This window comes from Phascolarctos cinereus, unplaced genomic scaffold (genome assembly GCF_003287225.1).
Source record: "Phascolarctos cinereus isolate Bilbo 61053 unplaced genomic scaffold, phaCin_HiC Scaffold_5;HRSCAF=322, whole genome shotgun sequence".
Classification (NCBI taxonomy): domain Eukaryota; kingdom Metazoa; phylum Chordata; class Mammalia; order Diprotodontia; family Phascolarctidae; genus Phascolarctos; species Phascolarctos cinereus.
In genome coordinates, this window is record NW_027555958.1 from 300,393,255 (window position 1) to 300,412,471 (window position 19,217).

Sequence of the window (19,217 nt, forward strand, 5' to 3'; positions counted from 1 at the left end):
GAAGACATTGGGAGGTGAGCTAATGGGAAAGATGGGACAAACTAGGCTTGAGAGCACTGAAAGAGGAGCTGACCCTGGCAAGGAGAAGAACCATCTACCAGAGAGCAGCAAAAGATGAGAGGATGGGTGATGGTGAAGGTGGTTTTTTGTTTTTTTTTTTTAATAAAGGGACTTATTTAATAGCAGTAGATTTTGGCCAGTAGGGCACAGGCTCCACCCACAAGACAATCTTTTCCTCAGCTCTTCTGCTGAGGAACTTTACCTTCATGAGGAGTAATGTCTGGAGGAGCTTCCTTGGCCCAGGATTTTTTAGGAACCTCAGTGCATTAATAAAGGCAGCTAGGCAGCACAGTGGATAGGGCACTGGGCAAGTCAATGTGTGCCTCAGTTTCCTCAACTGTAAAATGAGGAAAACAATAGTACCTGCCTCCCAGGGTTGTTGTGAAGATCTAATGAGATTATATTTGTAAGCTGCTTAGCACAGTACCTGGCACGTAGAAGTCACCCAGGCTTGTCAATGGGGCATTATTCTTGACTGATCACTCTGGCTCACACCATATAGCTAAACAGCTGTCCAAGCTTCTCATTTTTATCTCCATGTCTGTTGCAGCCATCCACTTCTCTTCACTCTCATAGGTACCACCCTGGTTAAGGATTTCATCACCTCTTCCCTGAAATACTGAAATAGCCTTCTCTTTTTTTAAAAAAAAATGTTTATTTATTTTTAGTTTTCAACATTCACTTTTATAAGATTTTGAGTTCTAAATTTTCCCCCCTCCCTCTATTCTCTCCTCCCCAAGACACCATGCAATCTGATATAGGCTATATATGTATGATTGTATTAAACATATTTCCACATTAGTCATTTTTTTCTTTTTTTTTTGGCTAGGCAATAGGGTTAAGTGACTTGCCCAGGATCACAAAGTTAGTGAGTGTTATGTGTCTGAGGCCAGATTTGAACTCAGGTCTTCCTGACTCCAGGGCTGGTGCTGTATCCACTGTGCCACCTAGCTGCCCCGACATTAGTCATTTTGTGAAAGAAAACACAAAAAAGGGAAAATGGTACACTTGCAATAGCTTTTTCTAACTGGTCTCCTCGACTCGAGTTTTCTCCTCTCCAATCCACCCTGACATAGCTGCTAAAGTGATTTTCCTCCAGCACACATGCGATCAGATCCCTCCCCTACTCTGCAACCTCCAATGGCTCCCTATTGCTTTATAGGATGAAATAGAAATACCTCTGCGTCACTTTTAAAGTCCTTCATAACCTGGTCCCAACTTATTACCCATGACTTCCCTCCCTGCATGCTACAGTTCAGCCTAGCTAGACTTCTTTCTGTTCTTCACACACGATACTCTAGAGCCCATCTCCTTGCCTTTGCACTGGCTGAGGCTCATGCCTATAATGCATCCCCACCTCTTAAAATCCTTGATTTACTTCAAAATCCTTTCTTTCTTTCTTTTTTTTTTTTTTTTGGTGAGGCAATTGACTTACCCAGGGTCACACAGCTAGTAAAGTGTCACGTATCTGAGGTCACATTTGAAGTCAGGTCTTCCTGACTCCAAAGCCGGAGCTCTATCTACTGCGCCACCTAGCCGCCTCCCAAAATTCTTTTCAAACCTTCTACATGAATACTTTCCTGACTCCCCTTCCCTAGTATTATCCCTACCCCCAAAATGTATCCTGAATTTACTTTATATTTATTTTGCATGTGGTTTTGTGTTGTCTTCCCTGATAGACTATAAGCTTTTTGAGACAGGTACTACCTCATTTTTCTCTTTGTATGTTCCATGCCTAGCACAATGCCTGGTATATAGTAGATGCTTAATAAACAGATTGGGAGACTTGAGGAGAAAGGAGAATGTTTGGAACAGCAGCTGTGAAGAGTGAGATTCAAAGTCAGAGAAAAATAAAAGGATTATCATGAAACAGGAAGGCCCATCTGAGCAGTATAAATGATAGAGCAAAGAGATTATGCCCACAAAAGGATGTGGGCTGGTGAAGGGAGCTGATAGATAGCCTATTGTCTATGTAAAGTCAAGAGGAAGTCTCTGAGCCCACTGTGTAGGCTCCACAGTGGGAAGGGAAGAGGAAGGAAATAAGTAAGCATTTATATAGTACCTACTATGTGTTAGGCACAGGGCTAAGCACTTTACAAATATTATTTCACTTGATCCTCACAACAAAAGCCCTGTGAGGTAGGAGATGTAATTATCCCCATTTGCAGCTGAGGAAACAGGCAGAGAGGCTAAGTGATTTGCCTAGGGTCACACAGCTAGTAAGTGTTTGAGGCTGGATTTGAACCCAGGTCTTCCTGACTCCAGACCTACCACTCTATCCATTGTACTACGTTGCTGCCTCTACAAGAGAGATGTAAAGGCAGGGTTGTGTTGCATGAAACCTGCCCTCCTAGAGGGAGGACCTATGACATCACGGATTCACCGACCCATTGAAGTCTATCTTTTCTGGAATTAGTGAGAAGCACCAGCCCCTGCACAGAAAAAAAAAAGGGACATGCTTAGAGTGTTAATATCTTAGCATTGGGTGTGGGGAGGAGAGTCAGAGAAGGCAAAGAAGAAAGGGAGGGAACAAGGCTTGGGAGCTGCATGATCTCAGGGATGGAGGGACAGAGAGAGGGAAAGATTAGAGGAGCAGTAGAGACAGAGAGACAAATATTAAGAGAGAGAAAAATAGCAATATAACGTCATGGAGGGAAAAAAAAAGAATTGCAACAGCAGTCTAATCTCACTGGGGCTTTTGTCAACTCCTGGGCCTCAGCTGGAGGTGGGAGGATTGTTTCAGTTTTATGTATCCCACAGCTATTCTGGGACTCATTAGTACAAAAGTCTTACTTCTAGCCCTGGCATATGAAGAAACAGACTGAGAGATAAGAGGTGAGCCAAGAGAAAGAAACAGAAGCAGCTAGGTAGCACAGGGCATAGACTGCATTGCTTAGAATCAAGAAGGACCTGAGTTCAAATACTGCTTCAGGAGTACTTATCTTCCAGGCCTCTCATGAGAATAAAATGATATATTGGTAAAAGTATTCTTAGGGGCAGCTAGGTGCCCTGGAATCAGGACCTCAGACACTTGACACTTATTAGCCGTGTGACCCTGGGCTGGTCACTTAATCCTGATTGCCCTTAAAAAAAAAGTGCTCTGTCCCTCTGGGTCCTCTCCTCAAAATTTCTCTCTGCAGCCAGGAAGGCCTTAGGTCTCCCTCATCCCCCCAGCCTCAGCCCCCACCACTGGGCACTATAAACTTAGAGGATCATCCACTCCCTTACCTTCAGGCCCTCTTCCCTCTTTTTTTGTGGTTCTTGCTTAGTCTCATCTGACACTGTGACCCCATTTGGGGTTTTCTTGGCAAAGATACTGGAGTGATTTGTCATTTTCTTCTCCAGCTCATTTTACAGATGAGGAAACTGAGGCAAACAGGGTTAAGTGACTTGCCTAGGGCCACACAGCTAGTAAGTATCTGAGGCTGGATTTGAACTCAGGTCTTCCTGATTCCAGGCCCAGCACTCTGTGTACTATGGCACCACCTAACTCTCCTCTTACTGCCTGGTTTTCCTAGGGAGGGCAGGAGATGTTCAGAGCTAAAGAGGGAAAGAGAGGAGAGAGGAGAGAGGCTATGGTCCTGTCAATTCATCAATAAACTTTGGTGGAGGGCCTTTTCTTACCAAGGCACCGGGGCGGGCAGTGCCAAAGAGACTAAGGTATACTAAAAGGAAAACAGACCCTTCCCTGAGCTTGCAGTTATAGAATATGAGATTCAGATCTGGAAGGGAACTGAGCCTCAAAGAAGCTGAGACTTTCCCAGGACATAATTGCAGAGAGAGACCAAAGAATTCATAATTAGCTAATAATGGAGATGGGGCGAGGGGTGTCCGGATCTCCCAACACTCCACATCCTATGTCCCTCACTCCAGGATGGAGAGCCTTGCTCAGAGGTGGGCACAGGCATTAAGGCAATCAGCTTCCTAACAGGAGGTTATGTTTTGAAGCGAGGTGGAGGCATGGTTCTCCTTTCTAAACCTCCCTTCATTCCAGGGATGTTTTGTGTACAGTATGTGTGTGTGTGGGGCATGTTTTATATCCTCTGTGGGGCCTCTCAGTGGTGGCTTTGGTCCCCCCACCCCATCCTCCTCCTATCCTACTCACCCTCTGCACTTAACGATGCCTTTACTCCCACCTTCCCCCCTTATCCTGTTTAACCTCAAACAGCCAAGTTCTGGGTTGAGATAAGAACTCTGTTTAATATCAATAAGGGGCAAGGGAGTCCCCCTTTTAGGGCAGTCAGCATTTGCCCACAAGTACTCCATCCCCTGATGTGGAAGATACCAATGGGATGAGGAGTCAAGGAATGTCCAGATTGTCTTCATTAGGAGATATTGATTGCATTTACAAGCCCCACGAAGGAAAGTCTGGCCCAGGTCTGGGCACTCCATGTCCAGGGTGACCCAGTCTACTAGAGCATCCACCCCTCAGGGAGAGCGTAGCTAGCTAGCCCCTAGCTCCTCAGGTCTGTTTCCCCCCAGGCTCAGCTAGTCTGTTTCCACAACAAGGCAGGCTGTGTGCCCTGTAAACTTGGTCCCTCCCCATTCCACACCTCTATGCTGGGGACACTGTGACCTGAGTGGGGGTGGGAGCTCCCTGGACCCAACTCTCCTTTCAAGAATGAGAGAAGGGTGCAGCCCCTTCCCCCCTCCTCCAAACCAGGGAAGTTGGGGTGACTCCCACCACCAGGACCTAATGAGGAACCCTAGGACTCCTACACTCTCTCAATGGCGAGTAAACTAGCACCTCACTTCCAGAGCTAGAGCAGATAATGCCTTATGTTCACAGGATCTGGAGGTGAGTTGTATGCATGTGTATACGAGGATCTGTGTATATAAGATTGTGTGTGTATATACACATTCATATGTATATATGTATGCATACATACACAGTGCATGTGTATATACATGCATGCATGTATATGTGTGCACACACATGTGTGCAAAGCTATTTAAGTATACTGCGTGTGAATGTGTGTGGTAAATAGATAACTAGCTTTAAAGCCAGGATCCCCAGGATCTGGGTTCAAGTCTCATCTCTGACATATTCTGGTTGTCCCAAGGTTCTGAATCTTCAATCAGCAAATAAGCATTTATTAAGCATGGCCGAAGAAAGCTAAGTTTGACAACAGAGGTCTTGGGTTCAAATCCAGTCTCTGTTTCTCCCCATACCCCTCCTCTCCCACTTTGGACATGCACTTTTTTTTTTTTTTGGTGAGGCAATCAGGGTTAAGTGACTTGCCCAGGGTTACAATGGACCCGCACTTTGTCTTTGATATTTTGCCTCAAACTCTAGCTCTGTGACTGGAAGCAAGTATCAGTACCAGGCTTAACAACAGACCCTGGAGATACAAAGCCAAAAGCTTACTTTATCCAGCAGAGACAACATGAACATGTAAGGATATAGAGTATAGATAAAGAATAGGCGGCAGCTAGGTAGTACAGTAAAAAGACAGCACTGGCCCTGGAGTCAGGAGGACCTGAATTCAAATGCAGCCTCAGACACTTGACACTTATTAGCTGTGTGACCCTGGGCAAGTCACTTGACCCCAACTGCCTCAGAAAGAAAAAAAAAGATTCTGTATGTATAGAACTCTATCTCTGAACATCTATCTTCATGGTTCTGTGTGGGCCCCCCATATTTGTAAATGTTCTTCTCTGTTCATATCATGTTTTCATGTCTCTCGGTAAAATCATAGATTGAGAGCTGGAAAGAGTTTTAGAGGCCATTGAGTCATTCTCCCCTTCCCCCATTTTACAGATAAGAAAACTGAGACCCAGAGAGGTAAAGTGACTTGCCTAGGGTCACAGTGCTAGTAAGTATCTGAGGCAGAATTGGAAATGGAAAGTGACATGTCCAAAGTGGGGGGGGGGCGGGGAGAGAAAGAGACTGAATTTGAACCCAGGATCTTTGATATCAAATTCAGCTTTCTATACTGTATTACAACACACTGGGGAGGGAGAGAAAGTATAGAAGAATCCCCATAAACTTGTTTTCCTCATCTCAAGATCCAGCCTCCCCTACTGTCACCCTCCCATGGGTTAATAATTATTGGATATCCCGTTAGTGGCTCCCAGTCCCAGCCCCTTCCCAGACTCAGCTGCCTTTGGCCTGTCTGGGCTTTAGGAGGAGTCCTGCTCTCCAGCCAAACAGAGCCCTTAGGCTTGGCCCCGCCCCATCCCTGGGTTATTTTTCCAGGATCTATAAAGTAAGAGACCCCAGGTGGGGCCACTCCCAGTGGAAAGAACCTGTATTCCACCTCCAGGACGTTCTGGTGCTGCTGCTGCTGCTGTTCTGGGTTGCTACTCCTCCTCTTCGATTCCCTTCACCCCTTGAGCATCACCATTGCCTTCCACCATTCAGCATCTTACCCTTGCCCACAATGTTACTCTGGCACAACCAACCAGAACATCTGTGGCCCAGCCCAGGGGAACTATACCCCTGTCCCACTAGCAATCTGCTCAGGTAGGTGCTTCCAGCCCCAGGAATACCCCCAAGGCCTCTTCTCCCTCATCCTGCAGCTCGCCCTGAGGGCAGTCATTTGCCTAGGCACCCACCTTAATCCCTTGCAGTCAGTCCCTTCCAGTGTCTGTCCATTTCTCCCTGCCTCATCTGGGTGCTCCCTGTTGACCCTGGTTCCCCCAATCTGCAGAACAGGCCAGGGGAGGTGCTCCTCAAATAGGGAGTTTCTTTGAGGGGAGGGGAAAATGTCACCTAGGGTTGACTGAATGAGGAAAAGGTGGGCAGAAATGCCCCTCTTAGGTTTCCAGCCCCTTTGGAGTCTGAGTCCATCTGGGGCTTAGCCATAGTTCTGTGGATCTCCAAGCATTTCCTAAAGGTTTCATTCGCCTTTATGCATCCTCTGGGTTAAAGCAAAACCTGATCTTATCCAGAGAAAGAAGATTGTGAGGTCCAGGAAGGTTTAGTGACAGGGATGGGAGGTACTCTTTCAGGCACTGAACCATGTCAGCACTTCCTGGCTAGATTTCTGGAAGAAGGATTTTCTAAGGAGAGTCGGAGCCTTTTGGAAGATGGGCAGGACACACCCAAGGATATGGGAGAACTGGGAACCATCCTCTGTTAACCTGAGCTGTGAGTGGCCCAGTACTGGGGAGAGCAGGCAGTGTTTGAGAGATGGAGGAGGAGAGCCTGGCAGCTGAGGGACAGTGTCCATCTCACCCCAGCAGGGAGTCCCTGGCACTGCCGTACCTGAAGCAGGAGGACCCTGCCAGCATTTCTACCTCAGACATGCACTGTCCTGTCTTCCAATATGTCCTCTGTGCTGTCACCTCTCCTGCTGTCAAGCAACATGAGGAAACACTCACCTACCTGAACCAGGGTAGGGTACGACCGACATGGGGCAGGGGTGTTGGAGACCGACTACTCAGTGGGTTTTTATCGGGAACCTGGAAGACCCAGGTTTGGATCCTACCTGTAATACTTACTATCCATGTGACCTTGGGTGTCATTGGAATCTTAGTTTTCCCATCTGTAAAATGGGGGTAATAACATTTTCCTCACAGGGTTCTTGTAAGAGTTAAGCACATGATGTGTGGAAATTGCCCTGCAAACCTTAAAGGGCTATGTAAGTGTCAGTTGTTCGGTCTCTGTATCCCTAACACCTGGCTAGCATGGTACCTGGTACCCTGACAAAGGGACTTAAATGTTTTTGAATTATCATTAAGAGGCACAGTGATGTAGGGAATAGAAAGCCAGCTTTGGAGTTGGAAAATCTGGGTCCAGATTCTACTTCTGATGAATATTGGATGTAACCCCAGGCAGGTCGCTCAATTTCTCAGTGATCCAGACATCTCTCTAAGAACAAACTGTAGAGGTGCCAATTTGTGCTGTCAATCTTCATTGGAAACTCCCCGAATGGACCTTTAAACAAACTGTTATTAGTGGGATTGGAGCCCGGATACCACAATGGAGTTGATGAGTACAGATGATGGACCTGAGCCCCAGGGGGGTCACAGACCACAGTCAGCACGGGCAATAGGAGTTTGGAGGGCAAAGGGACCCCAGGATGGAAGGGATCATCTCTGGTCTTCAGATGGTCCTCCCGGCTTTAGGCATGACTGATTCCCATCCTGATCTCTTCCAGGGCAATCCTATGAAGTCCGGATGCTCTGTAACCCCAAACTAGGGGACGCTTCCCAGTGGCCTCGACTGCTGAAAGTGAGTCTCTCCTCACCTCTGAACCTTCATTTAGAGCAAATGCCGGATAAAAACTATTGCCCCTCAGGTGTGAAGGTGCTAGACAGGAGGTTGCCTTGTCTGCTGTTCCTTTCCCCGCCATCTTGAATGCTGGACACCATTCTTCAGAGGCAGCAAAGATAGAATAATGGAGAGAATATTGTATGGGAGGTCAGGAAGCCTAGGATTCAAACCACTAACTAGCAGTGTAAACATGGAACCACTTAAGTCACTTAACCTCTCCAAGAATCAGTTTCCTTACCTGTAAAATGGAAGAGATAACTTGTAGAGCCGGGTCTTACTGAGAGGCACAAAGGAGATCATGCATTTTAACACCTCCTGCAAACAAAAGCATTTGGGAAGCATCAGGCTCCCAGGCAAATAATTATTAATCAGTCTTTCAATCCCTGTAGGATTGAGCAATTGTCTTCTTATTAGGGGGTGGGGGAGAAGAGGGAGAGGAGAGGTAGCTTGAATCAGATGACGAGTACTTGGAGGGCTAGACTCTGGAATTTCTCAAGTGTGTCTCTGAGTGGGGGGTCTGGTGTCCACAGAGTGTGGTACGTGTGGTCTTCCACGACCGACGCCTGCAATACACGGAACAACAACAGCTGGAAGGCTGGCGGTGGAGCCGTCCAGGAGACAGGATACTGGATATTGGTGAGGGGAGGAAGGTGGAAGAGCCCCCCCATGGGACTTCCCTGGACAGGATACTGGATATCGGTGAGGGGAGGAAGGTGGAAGAGCCCTCCTCATGGGACTTCCCTGGACAGGATACTGGATATTGGTGAGGGGAGGAAGGTGGAAGAGCCCCCCCATGGGACTTCTCTGGATCCGTGGGGACCTGGAGAGGGGGCTTTGGGAGGCTGTGGTGGTGGGAAGCTTTCAGGATGCTGTTACTTTCTGCTGCTCCCTTTCTATGAGTTTAACTTTGGTGCCTGCCTACCTCTTCCCCTGTGCCTACAGATGTGCCCCTATCGGTGGGGGTGATAGAGCCCCAGGTACTGCCCTCACTTCTCAACACAGTGGAGTTTCTCTGGGATCCTGCAAAGAGGACATCTCTCTTCTTGCAGGTCAGGGGTTAGGGTATATCAGATATCATTCCTGCCCTCTAGTCGATCATTGACTGGGTGGTGGGATGAGGTATGATAGGACACAAACACATTAGGAATAACTAATGCCAGGAAGTATATGAAACTTGGTAGGTGACTGGTACTGGGGGAGCTCAGAGGCACTTGGGTGTTCAGGAGGAGATGGTCCTTGAGCTGGGGGCGGGGGGCACTCTGGGAGAGGAGAGCCCTGGGAGGCAGGATACTCCAAGCAGATGATTATGCTACTGGGTTTAGATAAGGACAATAAAGGGGTAAGAAGCAAGATGATGTGGGGTAAAATATTGAGCTGGGTTCTACTGATGCTAACTGGCAATTTGACTTTGGAAATCTTGGATGTTCCATTTAGAGGATCTGGGTTCAAATCTCACCTCTGACATACCAGTGCAACCAGGGCAAGTAACTTGACCTATGTCTCAGTTTCTTTATCTGTAAAATGGTTAGACTAGATGATCAGTGAGGGCTCTTCCACATCTAGATATGAATGATTCTGAGTCATTGTTCCTTAACTCACAGTTCCCCCATCTTGAAAAAAATGTTTATTTGCTATAAATACAAATATTAAATAAATAAATACATATACTTGCTATATGCTAAGCACTTTACAAATGTTATCTCATTTGAGCCTCACAACAAGGTTATTATAACCATTATACAGATGAGAAAACTAAGGCAGACAGAGGTGAAGTGATTTACCCAGGGTCACACAGCTGGTAAATGTCTGAAACTGGCTTTAAACTTAGGTCTTCCTGACTCTAGGCCCCGTATTCTACCCACTGCACCGTTTAGCTGCCACAACAAGGCCAGTAATGTTCCTTCCAGGTACAACGTCCTGGGATAGATATCAGAATAGGTAGAATATCCCACATGGGAGGAGAGGCTAGACCAAGTGATTCTTAACCATTGTGTAATGACAGCAGGATGGATCTCTCTGGTGGTCTGCTGAAGACCATAGGCCCCTTCTGAGAATCATTTGTTTAAATTCACAAAATGAAACAAAATAGACTACAAAGGAAATCCGTTATTTAGACATAGTCATAAAAAATGGTGGGGGTGTGTGTGTGTGTGTTTGCAGACCCCAGATGAAGATCTCCTAGAACAGATGAATCTGTTTTTTGGCTCTATCTGGTAGCAGAAATTCTGGCCCTGGCTAAGCCCCTACTTTTGTCCGCTTATCCCCTTCCTTTTCTGTCACAGGTTAATTGTATCAGTACAGAGTTCACCCCTCGAAAAAATGGTGGGGAGAAGGGTGTCCCCTTCCGCATCCAGATTGACACCTTCAAACCAGCTGACAAGGGGATACCCATAGAGCATCTGCACTCAGCCAGCTGCCTCATAAAAGTCTTCAAGGTCTCCATTTGGGCCCGAAACTGCCCTCTCCTCCTTGGACCCCAGCACTGTCTCCAGCCCATCTTGTCTTTGGCAGCTCCTCAAGTTGTCCTAACAGACCTCTGGGGGACGTGGGCTTCTTGACTGCTTTGCCCTCATTCCCATTTCCTGAATTGTTTTCCTAGAGGGGGGGTGGGTGGAGGGGGTTATGGATAGGACCCTGAGGTTTCCACATGGACTCCTCTGCAGCCTAAAGGGGCTGACCGGAAGCAGAAAACAGACAGAGAGAAGATTGAGAAGCAGTCACCACAGGAGAGACAGAAGTACCAGCCAGCCTATGAGACCACTGTCTTCACAGAGGTGTGTATATGTGCAGCAGCACCCCTACTGGGGCTGAGAGTTGAGGTTCTTGGTATGAATCCTTCTACGGTCTCATTTGTCTTAGTGGAAGGGCACCATAAGCAGTTGGGAAAAATAAGGCCTATATTGAAATATTTTAAAACTAAGCACAGAAGAAAAAGGCAGAAAATGTGGGTGAAAGCATAGACAAGCAAGATAGTTTTGCAAGTAATATGTAGAATTTATTGCTTTAAAAAGAAAAGTGAGTAGTGTGAAAGAGATATTCATGATCTCACTTAGAATCTTCTTTTGGTGTTCTGCTGTGTTATGTGGAAATGGCTTTTCTTTGGCGGTATTTAAATTCAGAATTAAAAAGAAAAAAGAAAACCAAGTCCTAGAGAGGATCAATTACTTTCCACAGGTTACATAGTCAGAGAGAACCCTAATCTAACTTCTAGCACAGAGCTCTGGATCTACACTGGTCGGTTTTTTTTTTTTTAGGATGGAAGCTGGAGAGGGTGGAGGTGGGGTGGGCAGAGAGACATCCTGGTTCTCCAAGCAGACATTCCCCTCAGGGATGGATCTACGTTCCTTATCCACAAGCCCTTTCTTCTGGGGAAGGAAGAGAACTGGGCACAAGGTGGCACCCTGGGTCTCTGAGGGAAGCAGAGCTGAGGATGAGAGCTAAGGAGGGGTCCCTTTCCTTTCTCAAATCCCAATCCTAGGGGAGTCACATGTCCTCTAAACATTCCCCCTCTTTTCCCCAGTGTTCACCGTGGCCTGAAACCTCTACCGGTCTTCATGCCTCTCCCAGCCCTTCTGGCCTGACTTCTCCCCATTCTTTCAAGTTCCTGACCCCTGACAGGTGAGTAGAAACTGGGGCAGGAGAAGAGGATTGGTCTCATCTGTTTCTTCTTCATCCCCTTCTTTTGCCCCTCAGAGGTATAAGGTCAAGGGTGATTAAAGGGGGGAGGGAAATGACATTGATTCATTCATTCACAAAACATTTACTGAGCACAGTTTAATGGGGCATGGAGGGTGGGGCACAAAGACGAATGGGACACAGTCCCTACCCTCCACGTGCTTCCAGTCTAACAGGGAGAGAGATAAGACAGGAACACAGATCACATGTTCCTATCCCAGGTAGTAACTGCAAGGCGATGGAGGTAACAAGGCTAAGTTCTGTAAGAGCTCAGAGGGCAGAAACAACACCCCAGTGTCCAGCCTTCCAAGTCCTGTCTGTTGTTTCTCATAGGATCTGTTCTTCCCCACCCTTCTCTCTGGACAGCTCAGTGGACAGCCCGGGTGAGGTAAATCTCCCCCCAGACTTTCCTGCTTCATCCCCTTTCTCAGCAGTGTCACCCTGCCCCCTGGTGGCCATGCTTGGCATTGACCTGAAATTAGTCGGACGGGCATTGCCCAGGTTGGATAGAGATGATACTTACTTCACATACACTTCTCTAGCACTTTAAAAGGTTTACAGAGTGATTTCCTCAAAACAACCCTGTGAGGTAGGAAGCATAAGCTCATGGTTCCTATTCAGATACAGAGAGACAGGGCTTCAGAGAGAACGTGTTACAGAGCAACATATGGGACTCTTGCTCATAACCTTTACTATCAGCCCAGGGCCTATAAAATGAAATCTGAAGTCCTCAGCCCCGCATTCAGCTCCTCTCCCAACCTATCTTCCCAGCTTTGCTTGTCATTTGAACACTCCTTGCACCTTCACACTCTAATCAGGTGCCTGGTACAAGCTCTACCCATGAGGTAACTTTAATCAATGCATTTTTTACCACTCACTAAAATAAGTACGCGTTTTGCCTCCTGCCTCCCTTCTCAGGCTCTCAGCCCTGGGGCTTCTATCTCAGAGACACAGCAGTGGTTACACCGTCACCGATTCTCCGGCTATTGCAGGCTGCTGGCCAACTTCACTGGTGAGGCTATCCCCTTGCCTCCACCTGCTGTGGGGTGGGTGGGCAGGACTCCCCAAATCTTTCTGTTTTGTCCCCAGCTTACTAAGCAAACAGCCAATACCTAGCATTTGTATGGCTTTAAGATCTGTGAAATACTTTACATATATCATTTGATCCTCATAACTAACATATATATATATATATATATATATATATATATATATATATATATAGAAGAGAGAGAGAGAGAGAGAGAGAGAGAGAGAGAGAGAGGTGCTATTGTTATTTCCATTTTATAGATGAAGAAACTGAAGTTGAGAAGCTAAGAGACTTTGCCCAGGGTTATATAGCTACTATGCGTCTGATTCAGGATTTAAACTGGGGTCAGTCCAATTCCACCCTGTAAAGTGGGGCTAGGGCAGCTAAGTGCCACAGTGGATAGAATGCTGAGCCTGGAGTCAGGAAGACCTAACTTCCCGGGTTCAAATCTTGCCTCAGATGCATAATAGCTGTGTGACCCTGGGCAAGTCACTTAACCTGTTTGCCTCAGTTTCCTCATTTGTAAGATGAGCTGGAGAAGGAAATGGCAAACCACTCCAGTATCTCTGCTAAGAAAACCTCAAATGGGATCATGGAGAAGTGGGGCTAACAAGACTTGCACTACTGGCTCCCACGGGATTGCAGTAACAATAATGGCTAGCATTTACATAATGCTTTAAGGTTTAGAAACTACTTTTCAAAGATTATTCTCATTTTATCCTCACAACAACCCTGAGAGGTAGATGTTCTTATTATCCCCAGTTTACATTTGAGGAAAATGAGGCAGACAGATTAAAGGACTCACTCAGGCTCATACAACTGGTGTGTCTGAGGTTAAATTTGAATGCAAGTCCAATACTCTCTCCACTGCGCCACCTAGCCGCCTACACTAAGAACTGAAGAGAATGCTCTTGAAGGGAGAAATATTCACTTGACAAGAGCTTCCTGGTCTTAATTCAATTATCAGTTTCACAGAAAAAACATACTATGCTGTCCTGGAGGTCACATAGCTGGAAATACAGATATATCAGGGTGGTGTCTATTTTTTATAATTGAGTTAAACTCAGAGTCAGGCAGGCACATTAGATTGTAAGCTCCTTGACAAGAGTCTTTTTGCCTCTATTTGTATCCCTAAGTGCTTAGTGCAATGCGTGGCACACATCTGTGTGCCAATCATTAAACATCATGTCTATGGACCAAGCTCAGATCATGTCTCTTAACATGCTTGTGTGACCCTGGATAAGTCACCTAGGTACTCAGTATACCAGGTAACTTTCTAAGCCTGAGAGCAGATAATGGTGCATTTGCATTCTGATAGGACTTTTGGGGAAAATCTTTCTAGACCCAATTCCACAAATATAAAGTGCCTTCTAAGTGCTAAGCGTTTTGGATACAAACACAAAAAAGTGCCTGCCCTCAAGGAGCTTATATTCAACACTAAGAAATCAATCTTTAATATTGGAATTTTAGACCGTATGCTTCTCCCCAAGCCTCTGGTATGTCTTTATAGGTGCAGATTTGCTAAAACTCTCCCGCCAGGACCTCATCCAAATCTGTGGAGCTGCTGATGGGATCCGTCTCTCCAATACCCTGAAAGCCAGGTATGAAACCTGGCACTGCCCACTTACTGAGTTCCTCAATGCTTGCCAGGCCTCTTCCTCTCTACCCCTCTCCTCCCTTCAGATCTCAGCTTGTCCTGCATTCTGCAAGACGCCTTTTCCCCTCGTGTCTTCCCTTTGTTGGTTACAAAGTTTGCCTTCATCAGGCTGTGAGCTCCTTTTGAGTAGGGGCTATCTTTCACCTTTTTTTCTATCATCAGTGCTTAGCACAGTGCCTGGCAGTTGACCGATGGGAAGATAAGGCATCAACTAGGAATGATTTCATCTGGAGGTGGGGGTAGGAAGCTGAATTCTCTCACCTCTCGTTGCTAGTAGCTAGCTAGGTCAGTTACTCCTGGTTCCAGCTCAGCACCAGTAGAGGCCCTTCAGGGGCCATTGAGATTGTTTCCTATGGTGTGTGGTCGAAGATGGTGGGAGCCGACTGTAGGGAAGGGAGAGGTTAACTAACAGCTCACATCTCTGGTCCAGGCCTATCCGTCCCAGACTTACCTTGTATGTGTCTCCAGAGGCCCTGAAACCAGGAAGTGAGACCCCACGGAGCCCAGACTCGGGTACAGAAGCCATTTCCATTACTTCTTTCTCCCACCAGGTAGAACCACAGATATGCAATCCCTTCCTGATGTCTATGGGGTTGGGGAGTTTGCATGATTCCCAGTTTGTCCTCACCGTGGCCCAGTGTTGGTCTGCTAACAGCTTTGTCAGGAACCCAAGAGGTCTTTCTCTCTTGAAAAGTCAGGTTTCTTCCTTCTCTTGCTCCTAAACCCAGAGTGAATGCTCAGGCAGTCTTTCCTGATCCACCAATTTGGTTCTAATATCTTGTTACATAACTTACTCTTGATTTTCAAGTCACTTTGTCTGGGACTATACTGTATTCTTCAAAGAATGTTAGCTCCCTGAGGGAAGGTACTGGGGCTTCCAAGTTAGAATTTTTTTTTCTTTCTGATTGCTCTGCATTGGGTTGAGTGCAGTCTTGGGTGAGAATTAGTGATGATGCAAGCCCCCTCAAACTGTTTGTATTTTTCTTGATCCAATCTCAGATTATTGCCAAGATCCCCTGGTCCTGCCTTTCCCTGGACCTTGGGTCATTTACTCCCTCATTCTGCTGCCTCTAGGGTCTTACCAGCAGATATATCTGGAGGAGCTCAGCACTGCTGAACTGACTGGAAAACTGGCTGAACTCTTATCTCTCCCAGCCAATCAAATCCATCGGCTATTTCGCAAAGGCCCTACTGGCATCCATGTACTCATCAGTGACCTGGTAAGAGGGTCACTACATCTTTTCCTCTTTTACCATACCGTTCCTGGGGAACTGTGTGTGTTATTTGTCTCTTTTGGACCATAAGATACCCTAATACATTCCTCAGCCAACCATCCTGGTGTCTTTCCAGGGTTTAGATATTTTCCCTCTGATCCAACCTCCCTTATGCTGGTTTGTCTAGATTTGTCCTGACTTTGGGGGTGGGAGTATCTAAACCAATTTCTCCTTTCCTAACTTGATACTCTCTTCTTGACTACTCCATAGGTGGTCCAAAATCTGGTGGATGAATCCTATTTTGTGGCTGTGGCAAAGAAAGGTAGGAGTACTAAGGGGACAGGCTGGCAAGTGGTGACAGCTGTGTGAGGGCCATATCTTAATCCAACATTTAAACACCTACTATATGCCAGATGTGGAGGCAGGGGGGAGCAACAGATATACAAGACAGTGTGGTATAGTGGACAGAACTGATGGTAGTAGAACCAGACCATCTGGATTTGAATTCCCACCCTACACTTACTGTGTGACCAGGCAAATCACCTGAATTCTCAGCATTCCAGGCTGATAAATCACACACTCATTTACCATCTACAATAATCCTCAGTGGGAGTTCCCCTACATATCCACTAGCACATTGCTGCACTCCAGACTATGGTCTAGGTAGGGAAAGGAGTACTAACAACATAAAACAATTTTAAGTGCCAAAAGAGTGACAGAAAGTATGGTCTCGAATATGGTTCTATACCTGGGGTCTATGAACTTTAATTATTTCAATATAATTGTTTCCTTTTATACATTTAAAAAGGGGTCCACAGGCTTCACCAGGTTTCCCAAAGTATCTCAAACACAAAAAAGATTAGAATTCATTTTTCAGGGGCTCAGGCAAAGGTAAGAACACTGGACTAGGATTACAAAGGATGTTTCACAAGGCTGTGAGCTAGGTAGTACAAGAATTATATCCATTTTATGGATGAAGAAACTAAGGCTCCTCAAGGAGGTTAGGTTCATAACTTACCTAGGGTCATAACAGTTGTAGCCATTAAGTGCCATGGCTCCCAAATGTGAAGGTGTTACTGTGTATTTGAGTGTTGAAGGAGGGCTTCTTGGAAATGGGCTATGAGCTAGGCTTTCCTTCATGGATCCAGGAAGAGGGAAAAAGGTAACAAAAGGGGCCTCTCAGGTTCCTTCCTATTATATCATGTCTGGACCACCACTTGGTCTATGGGGTTGGGGGTGGATCGGTTCAAGGGGATGAGTACCTACTTGAAAGTTACCCCTTTTCCTATTTCCAGTGCAGAATCCAGATGGCTACCACTTGTTTCTGAGTTAGGCTCCTGACAGGGTATCCAATCAAGACCAGGAAAAACAAAGCACTGGGGATACAAGCACAACATAAGCTGAGCCATAACTTAGGCCCTAATTGTGGCCAGAAATCAATTAAAAACCCCGGCCAATTACTTGAGACTGGTGCATGTGCAAAGCAGCTGTCACTGGCTTCTGCTCTTCCCTCCCTGAAGAACAGGGCAAACACCGGCTTCCAGGCTTTTTCATTCTTGCTTATTAGCAAGGGAGGTAGATGGAGTCCTAGGCTCAAAGGACTGGCATTATCCAGGTTGCACCAGGAACAGGCAATCTGAAGGAATTGGCACCATGGACTAGCCATGAAATATTGGCGGCCTCCTGATGGAGTCTCAAATCTTCACGTGAAAGAGACTGTCTATCAACATTCCTGTGTTAACTCAACTGCTGGTCTACCCCCACTTGTTCTGTACCCTACTACCCTTTTTTCTCCTAAGTCCATTTAAAAAAACCAAAATCTTATTTTTTTATCCTGGCTGCATAGCAGTGACTTTTAAATATTTTCAAGGTGCCATGGCAGACCCCAAGGTTTGGTTACTTGGTCATATCTGTGCCAAGAGGCCAGTGGGACTCATTCTAGCCAGGGCTGGGGCAACCCTGTGGCTATGACTTCATATTCTATCATGTTTTGGACTCAGTCCAGGCAGAACCAAATGCTCTGCAAGGCCTATTCCCAACCCTTGGTCCCGAGCAAAGTCTCATTAACAATCCAGTACACTTGTTTTTTTGGATGCCTACATAACATTAGCTTTGACCCCTCACTGGTTGACATTCAAATTCAAATACTCAAATGACTGGGTTTTAAAACTTTGATTCTAAAAGAATTTGGATTATAACCTACAGAGATATCTATAGAGTATTGCTTCAGTCTAGAGCAATACTCAGAAAAGGTATGATATAGGGTAAGAAATTGGCTGTAGTCCTGGGTCTTAGCCTTGCCATTAACCAGCTGCTTGTGTACAATGAGGCAACTGGACTGGCTGGCCTGTCTCTAAGGTTATCTCCAGATCTATAACACTCTAAGTCCTTAACAGGGTCCTTGAGATGTTTATTTTAATCCAATTTCAGTCAGAAATGTTGAGGTGGGCACCAGCCTGCACTATAGCAGAGGACAGTTTTAAGACCCAAGGTGAAGAGAAGAAACTCTTTCGAGTCAGGAAGCCCCTATCTTAGCTCAAATGGCTGGCTGCCTATTTTTGGTTGGGAGCCAGTGAAGAAGGTAGTTATGGCCATTGATAGGAGGACGGGTATGGAAACTAGCTGGTTTTTGTTGTCATAGATTAAGTGTTGAAAGGGACCTGAGGTCACGTAGCCCAGAGGTGTCAAACTCACAGCTCCCTAGTGCTGCCTGAACCAGATTAAAATGTAATCGGGAAATGTTTAACAAAATAAATAAAAATACGACATAGTTAGTTTGTGGTTTTCTAAGTCACTATGTGTGGCCCACAGGGATCCATTTCGATTCGAGTTTGATACCACTGCTCTAGTTCAACCCTAATTCACAGATGCCCAAATGTCATCAATGTTGGAACAGGGGCCTAAACTCCTCTTCTGATTAAAAAGTTACACCTTCTTTCCATGGCAGCCCTGCCTTCCCCCCACCTCTGAGGCTCAGAAGTCTTTCCCACTCTATGGAAAAACACTGCAACAGATGAGGAAAAATAAAATGGGGAGAGAAGGCTGGAATGGGACTTCCCTTCCCCTTCTTCTGTAATAGCCAAACAGGGATAAATGATTCCCACCTGAAGGTATTTCTGAGGGTAGTGGGGTCTACAGGGACAGTGTGCAGGGAGAAAGGTTTTGTTTCTGCTGCTGGCTGGCCCCCTTGGTTCCTATGGTTTGTTTGTGAACTTTACCCATAAATTCCGCAGGAGAGGGTTAGGGAAGGGAGGGGGTCACTTTTATTGTCTGGCATAGTTATTTCAAGAGTTGTTGGACTCTCCACCCCCAGGAATATATGCAATAAGTTTCAGAATGAAAACGAATAAAGGCCAGGAT

The 19,217-nt window shown here is 46.1% G+C and overlaps 1 protein-coding gene across 2 annotated transcripts; it reads left to right on the forward strand.

Moving 5' to 3' along the window:
• The first annotated feature begins 6,289 nt into the window (after positions 1 to 6,289).
• LOC110215929 (transcription factor CP2-like protein 1) lies at positions 6,290 to 18,780 on the forward strand. Of its 2 annotated transcripts, none has more exons than XM_020997785.2 (15): positions 6,290 to 6,526; positions 7,246 to 7,400; positions 8,166 to 8,239; positions 8,812 to 8,980; positions 9,224 to 9,330; positions 10,564 to 10,716; positions 10,945 to 11,055; positions 11,802 to 11,899; positions 12,290 to 12,344; positions 12,875 to 12,968; positions 14,497 to 14,587; positions 15,074 to 15,156; positions 15,718 to 15,863; positions 16,128 to 16,179; positions 17,153 to 18,780. In XM_020997785.2, the coding sequence occupies exons 1-15, from the start codon at positions 6,444 to 6,446 to the stop codon at positions 17,188 to 17,190; spliced, it is 1,509 nt and encodes a 502-aa protein (XP_020853444.2). In that variant the 5' UTR covers positions 6,290 to 6,443; the 3' UTR covers positions 17,191 to 18,780. The 2 variants fall into 2 exon arrangements, with proteins under 2 accessions (XP_020853444.2, XP_020853446.2); XM_020997787.2 differs by having other exon boundaries at positions 8,812 to 8,917.
• The last annotated feature ends 437 nt before the right edge of the window (positions 18,781 to 19,217 follow it).